Consider the following 23402-nt stretch of genomic DNA (forward strand, 5'->3'; position numbering starts at 1 on the left):
GAATAAAAGTATTACTGGTCAGACATAACTCTCTACTCACTCAGGCATGCAATATTTTTATTCATCAAACCTGCTTTTCAGCAATCTTGGTATTCTGTTGGATTTGTTGCTTAATTATTCCCGCCTGTTGTTCAATGCTGCTCAAACTCCGCTTCATAGTTTTATAATGTTTCATTAAATCTGAAATCAGAACTTTTTACGTGATAGTTTTTTATTGTGTGTGTGCTGCATGAAATATGTGTGTATGTACATATACATGTTTTTGTTACTGTTCATTATCCTTTATGTAAAGCAACCTCGCATTCATGAAAGGCATTATATAAATTATACTTGTACTATTATTAGAACAATGGAAACAAATAAAATAAACACTTGGAGAATTGTTTTATTATATAAATTGAGTCCCATAAATCAAGAATTCTGTAAATATATGATTCAATCTATCAACGTGAACACTGCATTCAGCTCCACTGTTGAGGCGAATTAAAAGAATGGTCACTGATCCACAATAATCACCGGTGTCAACTGAAAACGTGTGAAAAGCGACGAGCACGTGGCGTGCACATCAACTTAAAGACGGGCGGGTGAAAGGGGACACCTTGTGCAGCGACGCAAGGTTTATTATTAAAAAAAAAAAACAACAACACGGGAGAGTTGAGGTAAAGCTCATGATCGGAGGAGGGCAGAATGCACTTTAAAAATAAGAGGCCATGGGAGAGTAGAGCACATCAGTAGTGAACAGATGAACCCAGGGATGGGCCATGGATCTAGCAGCAGCTAGAGGACCACAGAGACACCGCCTGGGCTGCAGGGGTTTAGATGGACTTCTGTGGACCTCGGCTACACTCCAAAACAGGTCTTAATAAGGCATTGTGATCGCCCCCTTACATATCTGCATCTCACCATCAATACAAGCCTCTTACTTATGTGCTACACACCCCAAGGGAATGGTGCCTGGAAAAGAGAAAAAACATCTCCAGCAGCTTCAGAATTAAAAAGAGTGCAGGAGAGGAACGCAAATGTAACATGGACACCAGCATCTGGAGACCCGCACTCGACCCCTCACCAATGCCCACCACCTTCATCCCAGCTACCCTCCGTCTGAGGGGGCAGGAAGGAAAGACAGGCGGACGGGCAGCCCTGAGCTGTCGCCCCTACCCCGCAGGGCAGCCTGATGAGGGCAGGGGGAAGGCTGCAGCAGCTAACGCTTGGATTTGGCTTCTTCAGCTTCTTTTGCTAAAGGGGGGAAAAGAAAAATTAAAATGTGAGGAGACGTCACATTTACACAAATTGCATATTTACAGAAAATTACTTATTTGTTAAATTGGACATAGAATACAGGGTTTTGTACCAGTTCAAAGGAAATCCTTAATTTGCATTATTCTTATACACAAAGACTAAATTTATACAAAAGAATAACTTTTCAATTACTCAATTAAGGCAAATTTTCATGACCATATGTTCTCTTTCATGTGGAGAAGAAAAAATTTTACTAGAAAAATTTAGTTAAAAGGTACCCTGACAAATTATTTTTTATTTTATATCAGTCGGAACTGGGGGAAAAAAAAAAAAATAAAATAAATAAATAAATAAACTTTTTTTTCCACACATTTGGGAGCCATGACAGTCGGTGGAGATCATGTTTTAGGCGAGGGGCCGCTCTCTGAATGGTTAAGCAGAATGGCCAAAGCACTACACTGATGGCCATATGCAGGACCATAGACAGGCTGGGGGAACTCGTATTAATGTTAAATCACGTCACAATGTCACATTTTCACGTCAGGGGACCTTTAAAGTAAACTTGACAACCCTGAACAGATTAACTTAAACGACAGTGTTTTATTCCTCCAAGTTTGTGTGGGCCCGAGCCCGAATAAAATTAACCCAATCATGTTCATGTTCGAGCACGAAAAGCGCGCTGGTTCACTATGTAAAGCCAGCAAAGATACTACAGGCTTGCACTAATTTTAAACATTGAAAGAAAAACTATATACTTCATGTAATACATTCATGTGTCAGATTCCAATGAACTTTAGAACTATTTTTTTTTTTTTTTTTTCATATTCCAAAAAATATTTCTCTCAAAAAATCTTCAATTTTCAGGTTTTTAATGACCGTAGGAACCCTGATTATATTGCAAAAATTGGTCCATTGGAGCAAAATGTCGCCACTAATTTCCCTTTGAGAGCGACTGGGAGGACAGTGCTGCGGTGATCGTGTTGTGGCTGGGAGTGAGAACACTTACGGTCTTTACAGCGTTGAAAAAAAGGCCTAAAAATGCAGCGTTTCAAACAACTTTACATAAAATATCCCAAGAAGAAGTTAAAAAGAGAAACACACACCCTTCCGCACTTCGTCCCTCTTCTTCGCAGCGTCCTCCCTCTGTTTCTTGATGATGGCGAGGCGGGCGAGGTCGGCCCTGGCCTGATCGGTCTTCCCCTCCAGATGCAGCTTCATGTAGCGCTCCTTCGCCTTCTGCTTCTCGATCTCCTCCCTGTGGAAGAAACCGCGGCAGCGTCCTCAGTAGACGGGCGGAAGGACAGGCAGCCAGGAAAAAGGTCGCACACGAACCTCTCACGCCGCGTCAGCTCTCTGGGAGCGCTCACGTCCACCTCCACCACCTTCTTGCTCTTCTGGGACACGCGATTGGGATTTTCGATCTCTATCAAGCCTTCAACCCCTTTCCGCTTTTGCTAATGGGAATTAAATTGAAGAAAGAAAAGGGGCTTTTTTAAAAATAAAAGTAATTATTAGGAGCAAGCGGTGACAGACTGCAGAAGAGTCGAGTTGAACCGACTTCGTGCTCTTCGTCGCTGCTGCTGCTTCCCTCCTCCGACTCCGAGCCGCTCGCCTTCTCCACGTCGCCGTTCGCCTCCTGTCAACACACGAGCCGCCGTTCAGCACTTCCGGTCGGGCGACGCGGGCCGCAAGGTGGCCTCCAGTCCTTACCATCTCCCGCTGCGCCTTCATCTGCCGGTCGATCTCCTCCGGGTTGCTGAACTGCTTGCCCCGGCCTTTGTGGCCCTTCTTCCCTGAAAACAGCCGCGACGTGTGGGGGTTAAAAGCCGAACAATGAGCCGCAAGGCCAGCAGCCAAAATACCAAGTAGCTTAGCAGGCTAAACAGCGAGGAGGCTCCCGACTGCTGCCAATATACATGCCGCTCCGTGCCTTCAAGCAAGAAGCAACTACACGCGAAGGTGTTAATTATGATTAAACAATTAATTAAAATTAAGCTTCGCCGCGGAATCTGTTATACCCAAGTTAGCCAAGGCTGCTAGCGGCTAATGCTAGTTAGCATGGAGGGTCCGCACGGGCAACTCACCACCTCTCGGCATGTCTACTCGGAGGAAGCTTCACAACGTGAACCGCGCTGCAGACGAGTTTTGCTCTAACGTCGTGCTTGTGTCGAAACGTTTTGGTCTAATTTGGGAATTTAAAGGGGGGGGAAAAGTCCGAATAACCACAAACGCCGCCGCCACGCTCGCTGCCACAATGCGACTAACAAGCGAAAGGCGGCAGATTCGTCCAATAGGGCGGCAGGTCTTAAGAGTGACGTCGACGCGAGCCAATAAAATCACGTTTCAGGAACGTCGCCCAAGCCCCGCCCTCCTGGTTAAAGTGTCATTTGATGGAAGGGGGTTGAAGCTGATCTCGTGTGATCGTACGAGTATTTCGGCCAGTGGCTGTTTTTCATGATTGCATGGCCACCGATCGGCTTTCTTTTCCCCGTTTGCGGGAAGTGAGGGCCGCAGAGATAGCGGGCATCCAATAACCAGTTGGCAAAATAAAGTTAGCTCCTTATTGGAATGGTCAGTTCCACCTTAAATGCTGCTCAGCAGGCTGCAGTATCCTTATTACACCTGCAGGAGGTGCCTGTAGTTCAGCGATCTTACAGCCAGGAAATACTGTTTTTCGGAAATAAAGAACGTTTTAAATCTGTATATGGCGACGATCTCTGTGCCCACTCAGCATCCTGAACTATTGGAAATGGTATCAAGTGTTACCTGTCTGGCCCAACACTGTTACATGGTTAATGTGCACTGGACTGATGAATGGCATTTTCTTACAAAAAAACTGAAACTCCACTGAAAACTCGCTTGTTTGGGCTAAAATATGATGTGTAGAAATATTATAAACCCTTACCCGTCTGGCCCAAAACAGTTTTCGTTGTAAAACTGACCTGGGAACTCATGTGCGCATAGATTTATGATGAATAAGGACATTGATCCTCAGGTTGGAGGATGGGTGTTGATACTGGAGTGCGAAGGCACCAAACAGGCTAGGATTGTCCCTGATTACACCAGAGGGAATTTGTACATAACGCGTGTGTGTTTCATGAAGCAATTCAAGAGCTCTGTTTTCAGCAGGACATTAGTATGAATTCTGAAAACAGTCCCCACCAGTGGGCACCCCTGCAGTGAGCTAAAGCTGAATCACGCTGTGGGTGAACGAAGCTGCTATCATTCCCGCTGACGCCAGCAAGCCTCCAAGCAGCATCACAGGCCTGCATCCCAACCATGATGCTGCACACAGGGCCTGGTTAAAAGCAAAAGACACTCCGCCATGTTGTTTGTTCAAACAAGTCTAACACTAACACACGCACATGCACACACATGTGCACTAGAACCTTGTTTATTAGAATTAGAGCATAAGCAATAACAGTATTCTCAAAAGGTTACAAAAGATAACAGCTCAAACATGTGCACTAGAACTTAACAATTCCCTGCATGTTTTATTCCTGACAAATTGGGCCTCATCAGGGCTCTCAGTTTTTGAAACTCAAAATCTATAGAAACCGAATGAGAATTGCTTGCGTCTTCCTCTTGTAAGTCGCTTTGGATAAAAGATGGATTAAACTTACTTACTTTATCTATCTATCGTAACCACATAATGCTTTAACACTCTGTTCACAGAATAAAATTGGTAAATATGATGAAGGATTATAATCAGGTTTATAATAACACAGATAGACAGTCTTATGGATTTAAATAAATATAAGTAGGCAAAACTGATCTACTGAAGAAGCCCAATCATGAAGTTAAACTTACCAACAGTTTATCACAGAAAGATCCTACAGACACAGCTCAGCCAAATAGCGGTCAGGGAAAAAAACCCTCCGGCTGAGCTCATTCTGAGGTGTGGCCAGGGGAAAATCCTAGTCTTCGTGGGAATCCTCCTCCAGTCCCACTCCAGTATGTCAGTTGTCACCTTCACTACGTGGACCCAGCAGATATACCCACCAACTCTCCACCCACTGCACATTTGATTTTGCACTTCTGTCGTGCTTTATGGGAAGTGAGAACCAGTACCAGAATTAATCGCATTAATTCTGTTTTGGTGACAAATGTTCATATTGTCAGGTCTTCTGCTTAAAGCATCTGATAAAGAATGAATGTAAAAGGTGACGAGAAACTTGACATGCACAGTACAACCCTGCCAGCGCAGTACGTGTCCAAATGCACATGCAGAAATCCGAGTTAATCTATGAGTAAACGTCTCAGGACTCAAACAGGCCCGACTAAGCTCCATGCATCAAGTAAATATAACGAGGCCGATTGTTCAGTTTGCTTCTCTGGATCGCACACGTTTCTCTCTGTACATTGTACTGAAGCCGAGCAGCATGTGGTGAAATGAACAGTGTCGTGTCCGTCTGATTCCAAGGAATCCGATTAGTCAAGACTGAGCAGGTGTTTGCAGCATCTCAGTAAAAGCATTACCCTGTATTAACACACAAGGTGAATGTTATATTAATTATATCTCACTTTTCGCAGTAGATCAATCATCTGTACAAATTATGTTTTTCTACTCTGTCCGTGTCTGCTTGTTCTGTTTTATTTGGTCAAATGTGCTGAGATGAAAAATCTCTTCTCTGCAATTTGAAGGAATATTCGTCATCATCATCATTCATTTTTGCTGAAAGTCAGAAAATCAGATTTCAAAATCAGGTTTGCACGTGCATTTGAGAAAAAAAAGAAAACCCTAAAGGCACCTGGTCCGCAAAGGCATTTATAAAATACACATTATAAACATATTTTCATAAAAACAAATTTCAAATGGACAGTTCATTTCTGAATTCACACGCTACAATATGCTCTCGTTTCTCTACTTCCTTCCCCGGCCATGGCTCTTCACGCCATCCAGTTCCTTCTGCAGCAGGTGGGACTCAGCTGTGGTTTCTGACAACTGTGGGGAGAAGAAATTACATAAATTACTAAATTACTATTGCTACGGAGGAACGCTGTTTCTGACGTTGGTCACCTACACCCACCATGTCCAGCAGTATTTCGACTTTCAGCTTGAGCAGGTTGTTCTCTTCCTCCAGCTGCACGTTCCTCCTCTTCAGCTTCTGCACTTCCTTTTCTGATATGATACCTCCTGACTCTATAAAAAAAAAATTCTCTTCTTCTGTTATAAACGGATGCAAATCTTCCTCATCACATCATCTGCCTTGTTTTCGCCGCCATGAACTCACCTGAAACCCAGTTGCCCTCCTCGAACTTCAGGCTCTGACCGCCGATGTTCATTACCGGGGCTCCATAATCCAGACCGAGCTCTGTTTCCCTGGTAGACCTGTCCAGCTGTCCAAGGCAAAAAAAGGGCTGGTCACAACCACAGACTCAGTGTCACAGTTGTTGGGGACATTCCTTACTCACGGCTGTCGGAGATTCACTCACCGTATGCAGGTTGGACAGTGAGGCTGACTTCCGCGGCGGAGTCTTTTTAGGGCTGAACGTGTTGGAAAAAAGAGGCATTTTCACTGTAATATAAATTCGTAAAGAAAGGGAACACACGTTTTAAAGCAACATGCGTGCTTTAGATCACTTGAACTACAAGCATACACGAACACGCAATACATAATAGTCATAATAGTGCCCCAAACAACAAGATGAGTAATTCTAGTTTAAGTGCTATTAAAAATTAAACAACAACTGATACCTTTATCGACAGAGACAAACTAGCGACGCTTGGAGGTGCTGTGATGCTAACAACGACCAGCGGGGCTAGTTCAGCAGCGGCGGGCTAACGCCGCATGCTTACTTATATTAACATGTTCATATTAACCAGACGTGCAGCTCAGGCAGCGGCTTGCGTCGTCCGGCCTTACCGCGGGAAGGAGAGTCTGTTCCGCAGTGTGAACATTGGCGTTCGTGGTTACTAGCTCGGCGGTTGCTAGCCACAGGCTCCAGGCGCTTAGAGACGGCGCATGCGCCCCGACGCCTGGCGAATTATTAACAAATAAAATATAAATAAAACGTAATCCCCTTTTTGTCTAATTACGCATCACACATTACAAATTACACATCATGTCGCCAAATACCGTGTACGTGAAAACAACGAAAACGGAAAAAAATCTGGTTAGTTTTAATTACCTTTGCCTTTATTACCTTGTAATTATCTTTGTAGGCACGGAGAGAAACAGAAATAAAGTAAAATCTTTATCATCTAAAGTGATAAAGGTATGTACGGTTCAGTTGTGTTTTCTCGCCATGTTAAGGTAGAATTGTCGTCGATTCCTGTAACCTAACTGCGTGAGCATACGCCAAAAAGCAAGATTCTCTGCATTGTAATAGTCACAAAAAGTCCTGAAATTGGATAAAAGGGCCAGAAGAAGAAGTCTCGCTCGAGCCCCAGTGGCCTAATGGATAAGGCACTGGCCTCCTAAGCCAGGGATTGTGGGTTCGAGTCCCATCTGGGGTGGAAATTTTTTTTCTTAAAAATACAATTTAGTTCTGAATAAGTACGTTTTGACCTTAACAAATGTATTTACGTGCACGAAGCGCGTTCGAAATGCCTGTATATTTGTCATGTTACTCTTGGCCGTGGATCGCACTTCAATACCCACAATGCCCCAGCGACTATCGAGGCCAGGTGGGCGGAGTTACATGAACATCACACCGCAGCACAGCGGGCAGAACCTGGATTCACTGGCTTTGGCGCGCATCGTCTCCTCATGGCAACGGAGGACAAGCGGATGGCGGCTCTACAGGCGGCCACGGAGCCGCCGAACAACAACAGCAACAACAACAACAACAACAACAACAGCAGCAGCAGCAGCAGCAGCGGTAAAGACGGCGACGTCGAGTCCGCCGCCGCCGCGGGGAACAGCGGGAAGTGGATCCGGTTGAACGTGGGCGGAACCGTGTTTCTCACCACGCGCCAGACGCTGCTGAAGGAGCAGACGTCGTTCCTGTACCGGCTGTGCCAGCAGCAGGACCTGCACTCGGACACGGTGAGAGGGACGGGGGCGGTCGCCATGGCGACAGCAGCATCCCCTTCCCGTTCCGCGTTACCTCCTAATTCGAGCGTGGAGAAATCTCCCATTTTCCCGCCCAGCGTGACCTTCATATTCTGCCCTTGCATCTTTTCTCCTGTTCCTTTCCCCTTCGTCTCTCTCCCCCTTATGCTCATTTATCATTCACATTTACGGCATTTACCAGACGCCCTTATCCAGAGGGACTTACAATCAGTAGTTACAGGGACAGCCCCCCCCCGGAGACACTCAGGGTTAAGAGCCTTGCTCAGGGACACAATGGTGGGATTTGAACCTGGGACTTGGCGAGTGTGTTACCCGCTAGGTCACTACCAGCCCATCATCCTCCTTTCATCTCTGCATTTCTCCTCCCTTTGTCCTCCTCGTCTTCATTTTCTCCTCTATGCACCTCTGTTTTTCTCCTAATGCCCTCCTCGCCGTGCAGGATGGTTCAAACCCCACTTCGTGTCCATGAGCAAGACACTTAACCCTGAGTGTCTCCAGGGGGGGACTGTCCCTGTAACTACTGATTGTAAGTCACTCTGGATAAGGGCATCTGGTAAATACTGTAAATCGGTTTATCTTTAGTCTTCTTTTTCCATTTAGTTCAGCCTTGCTTTCATGTTCGTAGACTCAGTGGGCTTCTGTAAAACCAGATGCTTTTATACCAGGTCTGATCTGCGGAATTTGTAGTGATTAGAGAAGCTCGTTGGGTCGCCGGTTCTAAGCCCCAGAAATCTAAAAACACAACCGTACGCCGCACCCCCGAGTCTTCACTGTTGGGGCGGAACCGGGAGAGCCCCGAAACTCTATTCTTTTGGCAGGAGAAGAATTTCGAGCGATGGCTCCGCCTCCACCCATCCGCGTGTCCACAGTGGGTCTGCAGCTGAAGGAGCAGATTGAATGGCGCTGAAGTCACAGTGGCGACAGGCTGGTTTACATTTACAGCATTTATCAGACCCCCTTATCCAGAGCTTTTACAATCAGTAGTTACAGGGACAGTCCCCCCCTGGAGCAACTTAGGGTTAAGTGTCTTTCTCAGGGACACAATGGTAGTAAGCGGGATTTGAACCCGGGTCTTCTGGTTCACAGGCGTGTGTGTTACCCACTAGGCTACTACCACCCTGGTTTCAACCCTCATTTTCTGTGTGAGCATGGAGAGAGACGGCGTCCCTGCGTGGAGGCAAGAAGACGTGGGGTCAGAGGTCAAAGGCCACTTCGCGTTGCCAGCGTGTCGCCATGTTGGCCCTCATGATGCCGATGTTGGCTTGAACTCGTCCTGCCTCACCCTGCACCGTTATGGAAAACCGCTTTTTATGAAACAGGGAAGACGTTGACACCGGGAATGTTGTGGGCGACTGATGCAAAAATGAGGAAGTGGGCGAACGGCACGTTGAGCCCCGAAGCTCGGTGACTCACGGTCCGGCGATTTGCATGCTGTGCAAATGTGTGTAAATGCTGCACGGCGGCATTCACTCCCACAGAAGCCGTGTCCGTGCAGACGTCTTCAGCGTTTCCTCTTCATCACACGGCACTTACGGCCGTCCGGCCCTCAGGATGCGTCCTTTTCTTTCCGTCCATCCGTCCATCGCCGGTCCCTTGTCCTCTTTGTTCTGTGGTGCTGGAGGGAGGCAGGGAGGCTGTGGTGGACATTTCGTTTCGTCTCGTCTTCGTCAACGACATTTTAGTATAATTTTTGTCTTGTAAAAACATATTTAGTTTTGTTTTTATTAGTCAACAACATTACATACTATATTGCATACTATATTATATTACATATTATATTGGGTTACAGTTATTGTTATATGACCAGCATTTACGCCTCGTCCCGGATAAGCCATGATTCCGCCTCTCATACATACACCGTTCTACACTGCAGGGTATATAGAGTCTCTAATCGAGCTGTAAGCAGGAGGTCAGCTGTTGAGCTGCTACGTGTCTTTAATGCGCCGTCTCCATACAGCCATGACCCTGCTCATATATAATCACAAGCTGCTTGCATCCATTTCACCTTCTCAGCTGATGAGGGTGGCCGAGAATTGCAATTCAAATGAGCTAACTTTAATTATTAAATCCATTTTACGACATGCGAAACACTCAGAAACCAATTTACAAGCAGCGAATCATACTCCCACACCGCCCCTCTGCTACGCTCCCTCCACCGGCTCCCAGTAGCTGCACGCATCAGGTTCAAAATACTGATGCTGGCCTACAAAGCCAAACATGGAGCAGCACCATCCTACCTCACAGCCCTTATTACACCTCACACTGCACCTCGTATACTCCGAACGTCCCCTCGAGGTCAGAACATCTCAGTCACTGAGTATTTTCAAACGGCAGCTCAAGACCTTCCTCTTTAGAGAATATTTAGATGAACTAGAACAGAGTGAATAAAAAGGTTGTATTCATAGTTGGGGGTCCTAATGAACTAGAACTGACCACTACATCGATGGTAGCATGTTGTAAGTCGCTTTGGATAAGGGCGTCTGCCAAATGCCGTAAATGTAAATGTGGGTGTGTTACACAGTTAATGTTTGCTGGGAAAATTTAGTTATCCACAGTGTACGTTATATAAGCCATATAACCGTGACTGTGTCTGGTTGTAGGATGAAACGGGGGCGTACGTCATCGACAGAGACCCGACTTACTTCGGCCCCATACTCAACTACCTTCGTCACGGCAAACTGGTCTACAACAAGGAGCTGGCAGAGGAAGGTCTGAATCTCACCCTTTTCTCATGGGGCACATGCCTTATATAGCTTATCAATATGGGACCAAATGGGACCTTTTGCCTTGAAATTTCTGATTGTGAGTGTCTTATATACCAACCACTTTTTGATTATTTAATTTGTCATCCACTTATCACTCATTTAATGCAGTTTTGTATGGATGTAATTTCATCCTGATTTTCCACATTGCTTTTTCATATAAATAACCTTCCATTAGGAGTTTTGGAGGAAGCTGAGTTCTACAACATCACACCCCTCATCAAACTCATTAAAGAGAGGATAATGGAACGGGACTGCAGGGCTAACCAGGTATCAGAACTGGCTCACACACATACAATTAAACAATCTGATAAAAATTAATGTTAAAGGTCCCCTGACATGAAAATGTGACTTTGTGAGACATTCATTAATACGAGTTTCCATAGCCTGTCTGTGGTCCTGCAGTGGCTAGAAATCTAGAGTGTTTTGGTCATTCTGCAGCTAAGGCCGTCGGATCTGGAATTTGTCCCCTTATGATGTCATAAGGGGAAAGGTTACCTCCCGTTTCTCATGCTTTTTCTGCTCAGAGAATTTCCCGCCCCTCTCCTAAAACATGATCTCAACCGACCGTCATGGCCTCCAAACATGTGAAGCGTTGCAATTGCTTGGTGATTGGATGTAAAAATGGGACTGGCTAAAAATGGCAGAATTTCGGAAAGGGACTTCAGATACTTTGGGGCAGTGGTGGCCTAGCAGTTAAGGAAGCGGCCCCGTAATCAGAAGGTTGCCGGTATGAATCCTGATCCACCAAGGTGCCACTGAGCAAAGCACCGTCCCCACACACTGCTCCCCAGGGGCCTGTCATGGTGCCCACTGCTCACTCAGGGTGATGGTTAAATGCAGAGGGAAAAGGTAACTAAAAAAATGAAATATATTCACACATGATGTTGTGGCTTCTGGTATCACTTTTCCTTAAGAATCAGGAACCAATGACAAAAAGGAAGAAACTTTGTGGGGTGACATTCAGTGACCCCACATACCTTGTGTGTTTTTGTCAGGACGTCTGAAAAGGAAAATATCATGAATTTTTCAGGTTTTTGTCTCCTTCCTCTTGACGTTCAGCAGGTCCCCCCGAAGCATGTCTACCGCGTTCTTCAGTGTCAGGAGGAGGAGCTGACCCAGATGGTGTCCACCATGTCTGACGGCTGGAAGTTTGAGCAGGTCAGCGTGCGCGCCAGCCGAAAGCCCCGCCCCGGACTGCTCTGGACTGTGGGTTGGAATGACGCTGAGTTAACTAAAACCCTCCTGCCCACCCGGTCCCTCTTGTCCACAGCTCAGTCCCCAACGACAGCCCCGCCCTGTCTGACGTGTTTTTACCGGTCCAGGTGTCACCGTTGCCCTCTTACCTTTCGCTCTCCTTCAGATGGTGAACATCGGCTCGTCCTACAGCTACGGAACGGAGGACCAGGCCGAGTTCCTGTGTGTCGTTTCCAAAGAGCTGCACACCTGTGGGGCGGGTCTGGGTATGGAGCAGAGCCACAAGACCAAGGTGTGGCATCCACGCAAACATAGACACATCGTGCACACACGCATACACACCCACACTGCTGGGGCAGTGGGGGCCTAGCGGTTAAGGAAGCGGCCCCGTAATCAGAAGGTTGCCGGTTCGAATCCCGATCCGCCGAGGTGCCACCGAGCAAAGCACCGTCCCCACACACTGCTCCCCGGGCGCCTGTCATGGTGCCCACTGCTCACCAAGGGTGATGGGTTAAATGCAGAGGACAAATTTCACTGTGTGCACCGTGTGCTGTGCTGCTGTGTATCACAAGTGACAATCACTTCACTGCACACTGAAAGAACAAAGACAATTATTAGTGCACGTGGTTGTGCTTCTCATCTGTTATCAGAAGAACAGTCTCGCGCCATCCATGCAAACCTCCTTCATGTGTCATTGCGCTTCTTCCACTCTCATCGTGTGTTTGTGTGTGTTTGCGTTTGTTTGCCTCGGCCTCATCCATTAAACCACATGCCCTCGGCTATTCAGCAAGAGGAAGGACCGAAGGAGCGGGAAGATGAGGAGGAGGAGGAAGGAGAGAAATCTCTGCGCGAATGAGTGGATTAGGGATTAGCATCTTTTACACTCGCCCGGGTGAGGACTAATTTCACTCTTGTGCTGCTTGTTTATAACATTAGTTGTCCTCACACGAGCCGCTGTATAGTCATGTAAGAAGGGTCCAGCATCAGCGTAACAGAACTGCTTGAGGAGATTAGAATGATAAGAAATGAAAAGCCTCACATGAGCCCCACAGAATCAACATGAAAGGGAGTGACTGCTGTCACAAATGTGCCCGTGATGTAGTGAGCCTGAAGGTCTGTATTTCTATAGTACTAGCAACAGGACAGAGAAGAGAGAGAGAGAGAGAGAGGTAAACTGAAACCCTACAGGATGAGGAGCAGGGCAGGCATCCATCCCACGGCCTAGAAAACACAAGAATGGGTCCATTGGCCTGAGCCCTGGAATAAGTCACAGTGTTAGGGCGGGAGCAGGGATTGGTTGAGGCGTAGACCTCCGAGCTGGATGATAAAGAGTCCAAAATTTGACACTGGCTCCACTTTGTCTCCACCCAGAGCTAATCGCTTTCATCCGATGCAAATCATGACTTCGCTTCGATACCATGATCAAAGCAGTGAGGAAACATACTTGGACATGGAGGGACACAGTGGACATGTTCATCCGTAGATTGCGGTTGAGGCAAAATTTAGCTGAGGAATAACTGAGATGGAGATCAGGATTAAACGATTGCCAAGTCATAGACCAAGATTATGGACCAGATTGGGAAGACCCAGACCATGGTTATCAATCTAATGGGCGTATACCCAGTTCATGCTTCATTATTAATATTGTTATTATGGCATTAGGAGAAGATATCTGATGATTTCTTCTTCCTTCATCATTAAGTGCATGCATGACCATTGAGAAATCAGCCATCTTGCTTGTTAAATTAAATAATAATCATCAGTTAATCAAATCACAGTTATATGATGTTTGTTGGGTCGGTTGACACAATGTGAAAGTAGATGTTTGTTTAAGTCTTTTTCTTTTCTTGTTTTATAGCTTTTCCAGATCCATGGGTCCAGGATGTAGAGCACCAAGAGCCACTGTGTTACTGTGTGTATATGTGTGTACGACAACATGACTGTAGTTTTTATTTATAAGTATATGTATACATACACACAGATGATGCATTTTTACTGAATTAATTCCCTACAGCAGACTCTGAGAGTCGCCATTCTGGTGATGGTTTGAAATGTGAATGAATGATACTGTGGGCCAGTTGTCCAGCAGGATAACAATAAAAAAAAGTGAATCTTAGTAAAACAAAAAAAAAACATTTTAACATTTTAAAAAACTCTTCTACCAAAGAGAGCTGAGGAGCCCGTAATCATGACAGAATCTCAGCGACGTGTTTCTGAGGCACAGACTCCACCACTGTATGTATCCGCTCCATTCTCAGGTTTGGGAGCTGTGGCTGAAGGTTTCTTGGAGATGGTCAGGGGTGAGCCACTTACACGTGGTTGTGAAGGCTTCCGGTAGTACTGGCTCTGATTAGACCTTCCATAAAACCCTACAAATAATTTAATGTTTAAAGTACACATACACACACACACACTACACATACATTATGTAGTAACAAGTCATATTGTCATATTGTCCACCCGACCCAACGTGGTGCTGCTGCTGCAGATTGTTGGAAAGCTTCCTGAGTTGGAAATTCAAGTCCCCTTCTAAACACAACACAGAGCTGAAACGCGCATTTCTTATTTTCTGTTCGGGTTACGGCCTTGGTTGCACCATTAGCACCTTCAGAAAAGTGTAGTAAGCATGGAGATGTCCCTCGTACAGGTGACTGCTCTAACAGGGGTGACATTATGAAATTGTCCCTTACTGCTGTAGCTGGTCCTATAAAAGAAAATTCTCAGGAATTCGTTTTCACGTTTGAAAAATGCTTAGACGTCTGATCACTGTCTGCATGTGGGAGGAAGTCGGATGCGATTAGGTTGTCGATCATGTTCGTTTTCAACTCTTCGAGCAATATTTGTTTATGTATGTAAATTGAAAAGGAAGGTGCATTTGTATGTTTTTACGTTTAGTTCGGGATTATTGTTGAAAGTGTGTTTGAGTGATGCAGAAGGATGCCTCGGGCCTCATTCCGTCTCGGGCCTCGAGGGGGGTTTCAGGCGGGTCCTCATCCGAGGATTCATGCTGGATGGCCATCGCGTCTCGCGGGACCAGAATCTGCAGCATGCAGGAACTGGAGTGGAAAGTTAAAGGCCATGTTTCTCGCTACCATTTGAAGGATGGTAGTGAAAGGATGATTTCATGGACCCGTTACCACTGCCACCTCCTTTGTTGGTGTGAAAATGGTTAAAGGTAGTTCTTAAAACATGACAAACCTGAAAATATGGCGCTATTGCAGTAATGTAAATAGTTGCTCTGAACAATCACCATTTGTAAGGAACTTCAGAACGTTGCTTCCACGGTTTTCTAGATGAATCCACATATAAACCATGTAACTGTTGTAATAAAACACAGTCCCTTGTTACACCATTGAAATGGGAATGGTTCATATTATTATGTCAATAAAATGTAAAAAAATATTTTAAAAATTGTCATCACACTGCACCCTTCAGAAGAATGATAGAGGCTGCTTGAAGATATTACTAAAAAATTATTTTTTAAATTAAGCTTGAACTTTAATAATACCGACATCACAATACATTGCTATTTAATTATTCAAGTTAAAGCCAGTTCCTTGTGGGGAACTTCTTGTATTTTCCATTTTCTATAATATACTTATTTTGATTCAGGCAGAGCTGTGTTCATTTTACTGCACTTTATAAAGAAGAGCAGAAACTTTCAATTGGTAAAGGAATGTAGTTTTGTATTCTAACAGTTTTGTGTGTGTACATATATATATAGATAGATGTGTGTGTGTATATATATATATATAGAGAGAGAGAGAGAGTACAGTATAATATATCAAATATAGTATACTTATATATAAAACACAACAAGTAAAGAAGTGATAAAGTACGTCACATCATGGATTCATTGTCAGCCAATCAGACTGCATCAGTATCTGCTGAAGATGCAGCATCTGTTGCGCCTGCACGATCTGCCCGCATCACAGGAACGTGCTGAAGTTGTCTGCCGTGGCCAGTTGTAGGTACTCTGGCTGCTCGTCGACCAGCTTCTCGACTCTTTTCTGGCTCCTGGACAGAGGGCCAAAGACGCGCTTGTCCAGACATGACTGGATCATTTCGGCCAGGTCCTGCTGCAGACGTTGGAAGTTCTCCCTGTAGTGTGGAGACGAGCATTCAGTTCAGCTTGTGACAACGTGACACCTCAAGATTGGAGCAGGCAGGAATTTGAGAGGACTGAACATTAAGTTCACTCACGCTGTTGGTGGAATCTGTAAGTTGTAGTCTTGGCCTTTAACTCCCATCAGCCAATATGTCATCTCTTTCCCTTTGCCCTGACGTACAGTGTTACAGACAGTTTAAAAGTTGTATTTATTGACCTGCATGAACATTAAGGACCCAAGAGGTGTTCGGACCTTCAAGTAAGTTTGTCCTCTCTTCTCAAACTCAAACCCACAGTCCGTTTGCTGAAGGACATTGATTGTTGACTGGCTGACATGGATTCGCAGAGCTGAAAAAAAAAAGAAGAATTAAAATAATTAAAGATGTTCAGTAGCCGCCGTGGTCTGCATGTGCACGACGTTTCGCTTACGGAGCCCAGTGGACACGATCCGTGAAGCCGTATTGACCGTATCACCAAACAGGCAGTACCTCGGCATCTTCAGGCCCACCACTCCTGCAGCACAGGGCCCTGCAGACACAGCGGGGCGGTCAGTCAGCTCACGGCCGTCTCAGAGCACCACACCAAATGAAAGGTACTTCACGTACCTGAATGAATTCCGATGCGGATCCACAGAGGCAGCCCTGGTAGATGGCGCAGCTCGAACGTGCCAACAAAGGACAGTATGTCCAGCGCCATGCGGGATATGTCAGGGGCGTGCCTGTTCCCATTTCGCCGAGGAAGCCCTGACGCCACCATGTATGCGTCCCCAATTGTTTCCACCTGTTAAAATATTGGCTCATAGAAAATAATTTTATGCCATCATCCAGCAGATGCGTGTTGTTTTCCGTGTGCAAATAATGTCAGAACTGGAGGCCATATGGGAGCGTTGCATAAGTTTTGTAAAAATCCATAATAATGCATATTACACAATATATGCAAAAGCAAAGGAGCTTCAGCCCACACACCTCAACCAGGCTGAAGCCATAAAGCCCACGCAAAAAACACAAGAACTCCAGCTCACAGAACCCCCTTATCACTCTATCTAGATCAGTAATGCACTACTGACATGACAGATAAAACCCATTTCAACTGCACCAGGGTTGGGGAACTCCATCTCTGATATAATGCTGACCTGCCTAATAAACGGGCTCTCTTCTTAAGAAAGTGTTCACACCTTGTAGACATCGTGGTGGTCCAGGATGCTGTCAAAGTTTTTGTAGATGTCGTTGAGCATGTCTACCACTTCTATAGGGGTGCTGTAGTGGCACAGTGTGGTGAAGCCCACGATGTCACTGAAGTAGATGGTGACCTCTTCGAAGAGCTCCGGCTCCACCCTCCCTGTCTCCTTCAACGAGCGCACCACCGGCCTGCCAGGCATGTGAGTTGTGTTAGATAACCAGGTTGCTGTCCAAGCTCTAGGAAGCCCTGCTGTAGAACCGACCCTGGCAGCAGCAGGAAGTTGAGGTAGTCAGCGCGATCCTTCTCGGCCTTGTAGAGCGCCGTCCGCTCTTCCACCAGATACTCCAGGTTCCGCGAGTACATCTGCAGCCGTCGGATCAGGTTGCCCATGTAGCTCTCGTTGGCCTGTTTGTGGAGGCTGAACGCACACAGACACATCTACGAAACTTGCCAACCAAGCGCATCGAACACTGAGTAAGTGGGTGGTAGTAGCCTAGCGGGTAACATACTCGCCTAGGAACCAGAAGACCCAGGTTCAAACCCCACTTACTACCATCGTGTCCCTGAGCAAGACCCTTAACCCTAAATTGCTCCGGGGGGGGACTGTCCCTGTAACTACTGATTGTAAGTCGCTCTGGATAAGGGTGTCTGGTAAATGCTGTAAAAAATGTGACACTGAAAGAGAATCAGCTGAGTTTGTCTTGAGAGGTGGAGCCAACTGGCACCCGCAACATCTACACTTTGAGCACCCAGCAGAGTGACAGTGACAGTCCTCCTGGAGACACTCAGGGTTAAATGTAACAATGGTAGTAAGTGGGGTTTGAACCTGGGACTTAGTGGTCTTTTGGTTCATAGGCTACCACGATGTGTCTCCATTACAACTAGGGTCTTTTCCACACTCAGGACTGCTTCATCGTTCGTGCAGGAAAAGCCACATACTTGACAATTTTCCCAAGAGAGATTTCTATCTTCTTGAAATCCGGTCTCTTTTCCGGGTCTTCATCCCAACAGTTCCTGATCAGGGTGTAGACCTACACCCGCCACACACATACAGGTGAGCACAGAGAAACCTGTAACTGTGCACGCAGACACGTACTGGAGACAAACACACCTCCCTCTCTCCGTCCCCAGCGGTGCTGAAGTTGAGATCAGGCCTGAAGTGAACATGCAGGGCTGGATGCTGCACCTTGTCCAGCTTCTCTGAAGCAATAAAAAAAAAAAATATGCTGCAGAAGTTTCATCAGACTGCTCGTGTTACCATGGTCCTAATTCTTCTGTCATCTTACCCACTGTGTCTGAGCATCCCTCTGTATGGAAGGTGCACTTCCTCAGCATGATCTCCTGGGCGATGATGGCAAAGCTGTAAACATCGCCCTTTTGAGAGATCCCTTCTTTCCGCAGGTGCTCCGGTGCTGTCCAGAGGTCTGAGAAAGAGGAGACAAGAGGCCGATGAACTATTAAGGCATCAAGAGCTGAGAGGAGGCTGCCTGTCAGGTCCAAATCCCGAGTGAAGACCTTTACCTCGTCCAGGGCTCAGAATGGTGCTGAAACCAAAGTTCGTGATCTTCACTACCATGCGATTGTCCACAACACAGTTGGTGGATTTCAGGCGCCCATGGACACCAAGGTTACTGGCATGGAGGTAGGACATGCCCTGGATGCAAGTGGAGTATTATGACAAGATATCAATCCCATTCATCATGTGAGCACCCCTTCTTGTTTTTACCTTTGCAATGTCATGGAGAACTGAACTCTTGAACTCCCAGTCCATGAAGGTCTCATCAGGGTATGAGATCCTATCATCCAACACGTGCTGCATGGAAGTGCACAATCAGAAATTTGTTCTAAACATGCAATAACAATGAGGTATGCGTTAAAATCTTATTATGTGTCGGGCCATGTGCTTGCTTGTGAGTGGCATTGTGGTGCAGTGGTTAAACAAAAGAGGCTTTCAAACAAGGACCATCTTGTTTGCTGAACTCACCCTCAGCGAGCCCCTTTCACAAAACTCAAACACACCAAAGACCCCGTGGTCAAATCTAACCGTGCCGTAGAACTTGGTCAGGCTGTAGTAATCAATTTCCAGGAGCTGGGAAGCATGAAACATGCATGTCAGGTTTTGCTTGGGGAGCTCAAACATTCCAACATGCAAGAACGGAACAAAGGAGAAAAGCAAGCAGAAGATCTCACAGAGTTCAGCTCGATCCTCTGGCTCTCGGTAAAATCACCGTCAGAGTGCTTGAGCTCCTTCAGAATCACGATCTGAAGCACAAGGGTTTGAGACGCTTACAAACAGAACATGTGACCAAAAGGTATCAGAGGTGCCCAGCACAGGGGGATTATGGGAAAATGACAGCAGGAAATCTGTGATGGGAAGGACACCTTCTTATCGTAACGTCCACAGCGGGTTCTGGGGCCCTGGTCAGACCTGGCATCTTCTTCAATCTACAGAAACATCAGACAGGACATGCTAACGTAATATCATAGTGAGACAATAGTCCACAATTTGTGAATGTGAGAACTCACATTCAAGGAGACCGTGTTTCGCTCGCTGGACTTCAGAGGAGTGACCAGTTCACAGGGGATGTGCGACCAGCGCTTTTTACGCCGGCAGAATCGCTTCTGCCTGAAATACGGTAGAAAGACGCAGACCTGGCCTCAGTCGTGAGTGCAGGGGATGAGAACTATGTGTGATTCGCTGCCTCACCAGCCAAAAACGAATGCGATGGACATCATCACCACCACCACAGTGGTGCCCAGAACGATGACAATGATGTCCGAAAACTGCAGCCCTGAGGAGAGACGCTCAGAGGCTTTCACATCTTCTCATGGACGTAGAAAAGACAGTGTGCCTCAATATTCACCGATTTACCTGAAAAAGGTCGATCTTCTGGGAGGCTCTTATGAGACCAGATGAAGGAAGGCTCAGGATCCACCAACGTTGTTTGATTAGTGGTTGTGTTGAACTCAAACAGGACCTTGTACTGGTGAAATGAGACCAGGTTGAAATGTCTTTTTATCTTTTACCTCCTACAGAGCCCCAATGTGGTTAAAATATTCTGTCACTCGCCTTGTTGTCAGTTGTGGTGTAAATAACAGAAAAATCCACGTCCCTGTCCCCAAACTGATCCAGTCTGTATTCTCCAGCCAGGCCTTGGAAAGCCAGATCTTTAAGTCACAGTCCATCCACAAGCTTATGACACAAATGGTGCATCAAGTGGGGTACATGGACACACCTCTGAAGGTGACGTCCCTGAAGAACTTGATGCTGACAGCCTCCATGGACGTCAGCTCATTTACGGAGATCTGCCTCATCACCTCGCCAAAGAACAGCACTGCATCATGGTACGCCACCACGTAGTCGTTCATCTGAGGGACAGAGGCAGAATGAAAGGAACGACTGGGTTAAAAAGTACACTGCAAGTCAACTGAAACATGAATGTTAAACGTTGTACTGCAACTTCTCACCGTGTTACTGACGTTCGTGTCAATGGTGTAGTTCCTTCTGTCGGGCATTGTGATCACCAGAACATTTTTCATGGCACTCATGGAGCTTGAATTTCTGTAGTACTGATCACTGTTGGAAGAAAGGAACAGCGTTATGTCTCAGAGAGACAGTTTAATGAAGGAAAGGGTGATGACAGACTTGTAAAGGTCGATCAGGATGATGGCAACGCTGGTGTCAGCCTCTGAACTGTTCTTCTTCAGGGCCTCCACGTCGGCTGGTGATCCACATAAAATGAACACTGACCAAAAACACAACACATTCAGCTTCATTTCATTTGAAAATCAATTAGAACATCTGTAATAATGGAAATGAAATGGCATTGAAGCCAATGCGGCCGATTCCTCACAGTTGCTCTCTCTGTCCTTGCTGTTTAAAGCTTTACCAAAGTCATCAGGTGTCCTCAGAATGAAGAGCTTCTCTAAACTGCTGCTGAAGAGCTCAGACTCGGTGTCCAGTGCGTTGATGTACCTGAGGAGAGGTATCACATTGTCAGTTGAAGGTGAAGTGAAGTGAAAGTGAAGTGATTGTCATTGTGGATTGTCATTGCGGATCAGGATTCGAACCGGCAACAACAACAACATTTATTTCTTACATTACAGTATGTCTCAATGGGCTTTGACAGGCCAATGGGCTCAATGGGCTTTGACCCGACTGCTGATTACGGGGCCGCCTCCTTAACCACTAGGCCACCACTAGTCAGTTCACCTACAGTCGGCCAAGAGGCGCGCACCAGAAACAGTCTTCAGTGTTGTCGTTCTTTTTGTAGATGTACGCTCTCTCCCACTCAGGCTTGCTGGAGCTGGAGGAGTTCCAGAAGTATGTGAAGAAGCTGGCCACCTTCCTTGCGGGCGGGAGCAATCGGGTGAGGTTGGCCTTGTAGTCGCAGGACAAACCAAAACTCCCGGCTGAGATGATGGGCATGCTGAGGTCCAGTCCGATCTCCAGACTGAAACCACGAGAAGACCAGATGAACTGCAGTACAAGGGTTTTTCGGGAACATTCTATCAACTATGAACTCACTCCACCATCTGGAAGGTCGCGTAGGTGCAGGTTGGGCCCAGCAAGGCAAAGCCCACCTGTCCGTTATTCTGCAATGGGAAACAGAAGAGCAGCGTTCACGCCCAGCACCAGCTATTCATGTGCATCTGGGTATTCCTCGAGAGCTCACCGTCAGGGTCTTCAGGATCTGCACCCCTTCACAGGTGCTGCTGCTGCAGCCTGTCTGCTGGTAATATTTTGTCTGGAAGCCTTTGTAGCTGGCAGTCAGGTTACGAGTTATACCTTCAATAAAAAGGACGAGAAATGATTTACCCCATGAGCTGTGTCAGAGCAGCACGAGAGGAGCCTGCAATGACGCTTGAACATGAACAGATAGGAGTTGGATTTTTTTCACTGAGAAGAAAGAATACATAAGCAAATTCATATTTCCATCACCAGTTCATTTACAGCATTTACCAGACGCCCTTATCCAGAGTGACTTACAGTCAGTAGTTACAGGGACAGTCCCCCCCTGGAGACACTATGGGTTAAGTGTCTTGCTCATGGACACGATGGTAGTAAGTGGGGTTTGAACCTGGGTCTTCTGGTTCATACCCCTACCACCCACCCCACCTCTTGTCTCTTACATTTACAGCATTTGACAGACGGCCTTATCCAGAGCGACTTAAAATCAGTAGTTACAGGGACAGTCCCCCCCCCCGAGTGTCTTGCTCAGGGACACGATGGTAGTGAGTGGGATTTGAACCTGGGTCTTCTGGTTCATAGGAGAGTGTGTCACCCACTAGGTTACTACCACCCATTCAGTTCACCCATTACCCACCTACCACCCATTCAGTTCAGCTGCATGATTTGGGCACATAGTAAGAACATAAAGAAGGGACACATAATATACCAACAATTTGAATTCAGAATAAAAATGCAGTGAGCTACACTAATTATGCTGCCATTTTTCAACCTGAGGTGCGGCTGGCGTGAAGCTCTCCTCACCAAGTTGGCTGTTGATGGCGCCGTCGATGGCAATGGCGTGTTTGACTCCCTGTCTGACAAAGTTTATGCTCCACGGCGAAACGTCGTCATCCAACAACACCACCGTCAGAGATGGTTTCCTCACATGAGGCTTACATGGGAGGAGAGCGCAGCTCAGCACCAGCAGCAGGTGCCAGGTGAACCGCTGGGGCGGTGCCATGGATAGATCTCGGGTAAAATCTCCCGACGTTCCTCTTCAGGCCCTCGCTTCAGCTTATGGCGCCTTCATTTTCGCAGATCAAAAATCCCAAAATATCACAGAGAAAGATTTGGAAGCCACAGGCTCGTACAGAGTTCCTTTATTTTCCCCGCTGAGTGGGAAAGTTCACCGATTCCCACCAGTGCGTTAATGAACAACAGACAGC

At 46.4% G+C, this 23402-nt stretch overlaps 4 protein-coding genes and 1 non-coding gene across 10 annotated transcripts; 2 read left to right on the top strand and 3 right to left on the bottom strand.

The window, feature by feature from the left end:
- Positions 1 to 365: 365 nt before the first annotated feature.
- Positions 366 to 3512, bottom strand: pdap1a (pdgfa associated protein 1a). Its single transcript, XM_028988124.1, has 6 exons — positions 3324 to 3512; positions 2950 to 3032; positions 2798 to 2875; positions 2572 to 2693; positions 2343 to 2494; positions 366 to 1236 (listed from the first exon to the last, which is right to left on the bottom strand). Exons 1-6 carry the CDS (start codon positions 3334 to 3336, stop codon positions 1202 to 1204), a joined length of 483 nt encoding a protein of 160 aa, XP_028843957.1. The 5' UTR covers positions 3337 to 3512; the 3' UTR covers positions 366 to 1201.
- A 2479-nt stretch (positions 3513 to 5991) lies between these two features.
- On the bottom strand, positions 5992 to 7553 carry cby1 (chibby 1, beta catenin antagonist). Of its 6 annotated transcripts, none has more exons than XM_028988126.1 (6): positions 7387 to 7550; positions 7107 to 7219; positions 6676 to 6727; positions 6474 to 6579; positions 6270 to 6382; positions 5992 to 6184 (listed from the first exon to the last, which is right to left on the bottom strand). In XM_028988126.1, exons 2-6 carry the CDS (start codon positions 7139 to 7141, stop codon positions 6104 to 6106), a joined length of 387 nt encoding a protein of 128 aa, XP_028843959.1. In that variant the 5' UTR covers positions 7142 to 7219; positions 7387 to 7550; the 3' UTR covers positions 5992 to 6103. The 6 variants fall into 6 exon arrangements, with proteins under 6 accessions (XP_028843959.1, XP_028843958.1, XP_028843960.1 ...); XM_028988125.1 differs by having other exon boundaries at positions 7372 to 7550; XM_028988127.1 differs by having other exon boundaries at positions 6676 to 6758; positions 7372 to 7549.
- A 73-nt stretch (positions 7554 to 7626) lies between these two features.
- trnar-ccu (transfer RNA arginine (anticodon CCU)) lies at positions 7627 to 7699 on the top strand. The gene has a single exon. It is a non-coding gene; the product is annotated as a tRNA-Arg (tRNA).
- A 179-nt stretch (positions 7700 to 7878) lies between these two features.
- On the top strand, positions 7879 to 14034 carry kctd17 (potassium channel tetramerization domain containing 17). The gene is given in 7 exon segments (XM_028988112.1): positions 7879 to 8231; positions 10859 to 10967; positions 11199 to 11290; positions 12086 to 12181; positions 12384 to 12509; positions 13005 to 13048; positions 13050 to 14034. Coding segments are annotated over 7 exon segments (786 nt in total). The 5' UTR covers positions 7879 to 7952; the 3' UTR covers positions 13090 to 14034.
- A 1750-nt stretch (positions 14035 to 15784) lies between these two features.
- On the bottom strand, positions 15785 to 23331 carry gucy2cb (guanylate cyclase 2Cb). Its single transcript, XM_028987993.1, has 27 exons — positions 22999 to 23331; positions 22181 to 22293; positions 22033 to 22100; positions 21743 to 21958; positions 21359 to 21480; positions 21151 to 21250; positions 20973 to 21081; positions 20741 to 20873; positions 20575 to 20657; positions 20377 to 20488; positions 20212 to 20296; positions 20031 to 20130; positions 19887 to 19949; positions 19695 to 19766; positions 19489 to 19593; positions 19231 to 19317; positions 19026 to 19158; positions 18791 to 18928; positions 18616 to 18704; positions 18444 to 18535; positions 17767 to 17922; positions 17500 to 17692; positions 16931 to 17105; positions 16755 to 16853; positions 16579 to 16673; positions 16421 to 16497; positions 15785 to 16318 (listed from the first exon to the last, which is right to left on the bottom strand). The coding sequence occupies exons 1-27, from the start codon at positions 23195 to 23197 to the stop codon at positions 16147 to 16149; spliced, it is 3186 nt and encodes a 1061-aa protein (XP_028843826.1). The 5' UTR covers positions 23198 to 23331; the 3' UTR covers positions 15785 to 16146.
- Positions 23332 to 23402: the final 71 nt, after the last annotated feature.

This window comes from Denticeps clupeoides, chromosome 8 (assembly GCF_900700375.1).
Source record: "Denticeps clupeoides chromosome 8, fDenClu1.1, whole genome shotgun sequence".
Classification (NCBI taxonomy): Eukaryota; Metazoa; Chordata; class Actinopteri; order Clupeiformes; family Denticipitidae; genus Denticeps; species Denticeps clupeoides.

Excerpts from the sequence above, each read along its gene's own strand:
- cby1 (XM_028988126.1), bottom strand. The coding sequence starts at position 7,141 with ATGTTCACACTGCGGAACAGACTCTCCTTCCCGCG. Across the intron at positions 6,728-7,106 it reads AACAGACTCTCCTTCCCGCG|CCCTAAAAAGACTCCGCCGC; the intron begins GTAAGGCCGGAC and ends CAACACGTTCAG. Across the intron at positions 6,185-6,269 it reads TCGAAATACTGCTGGACATG|TTGTCAGAAACCACAGCTGA; the intron begins GTGGGTGTAGGT and ends TTCTCCCCACAG.
- gucy2cb (XM_028987993.1), bottom strand. The coding sequence starts at position 23,197 with ATGGCACCGCCCCAGCGGTTCACCTGGCACCTGCTGCTGGTGCTGAGC. Across the intron at positions 20,658-20,740 it reads CAGGGACGTCACCTTCAGAG|GCCTGGCTGGAGAATACAGA; the intron begins GTGTGTCCATGT and ends TGGCTTTCCAAG. Across the intron at positions 16,319-16,420 it reads TTACAGATTCCACCAACAGC|GGAGAACTTCCAACGTCTGC; the intron begins GTGAGTGAACTT and ends TCCACACTACAG.
- pdap1a (XM_028988124.1), bottom strand. Across the intron at positions 2,876-2,949 it reads TGAAGGCGCAGCGGGAGATG|GAGGCGAACGGCGACGTGGA; the intron begins GTAAGGACTGGA and ends GTGTGTTGACAG. Across the intron at positions 2,495-2,571 it reads GAGCTGACGCGGCGTGAGAG|GGAGGAGATCGAGAAGCAGA; the intron begins GTTCGTGTGCGA and ends TTTCTTCCACAG.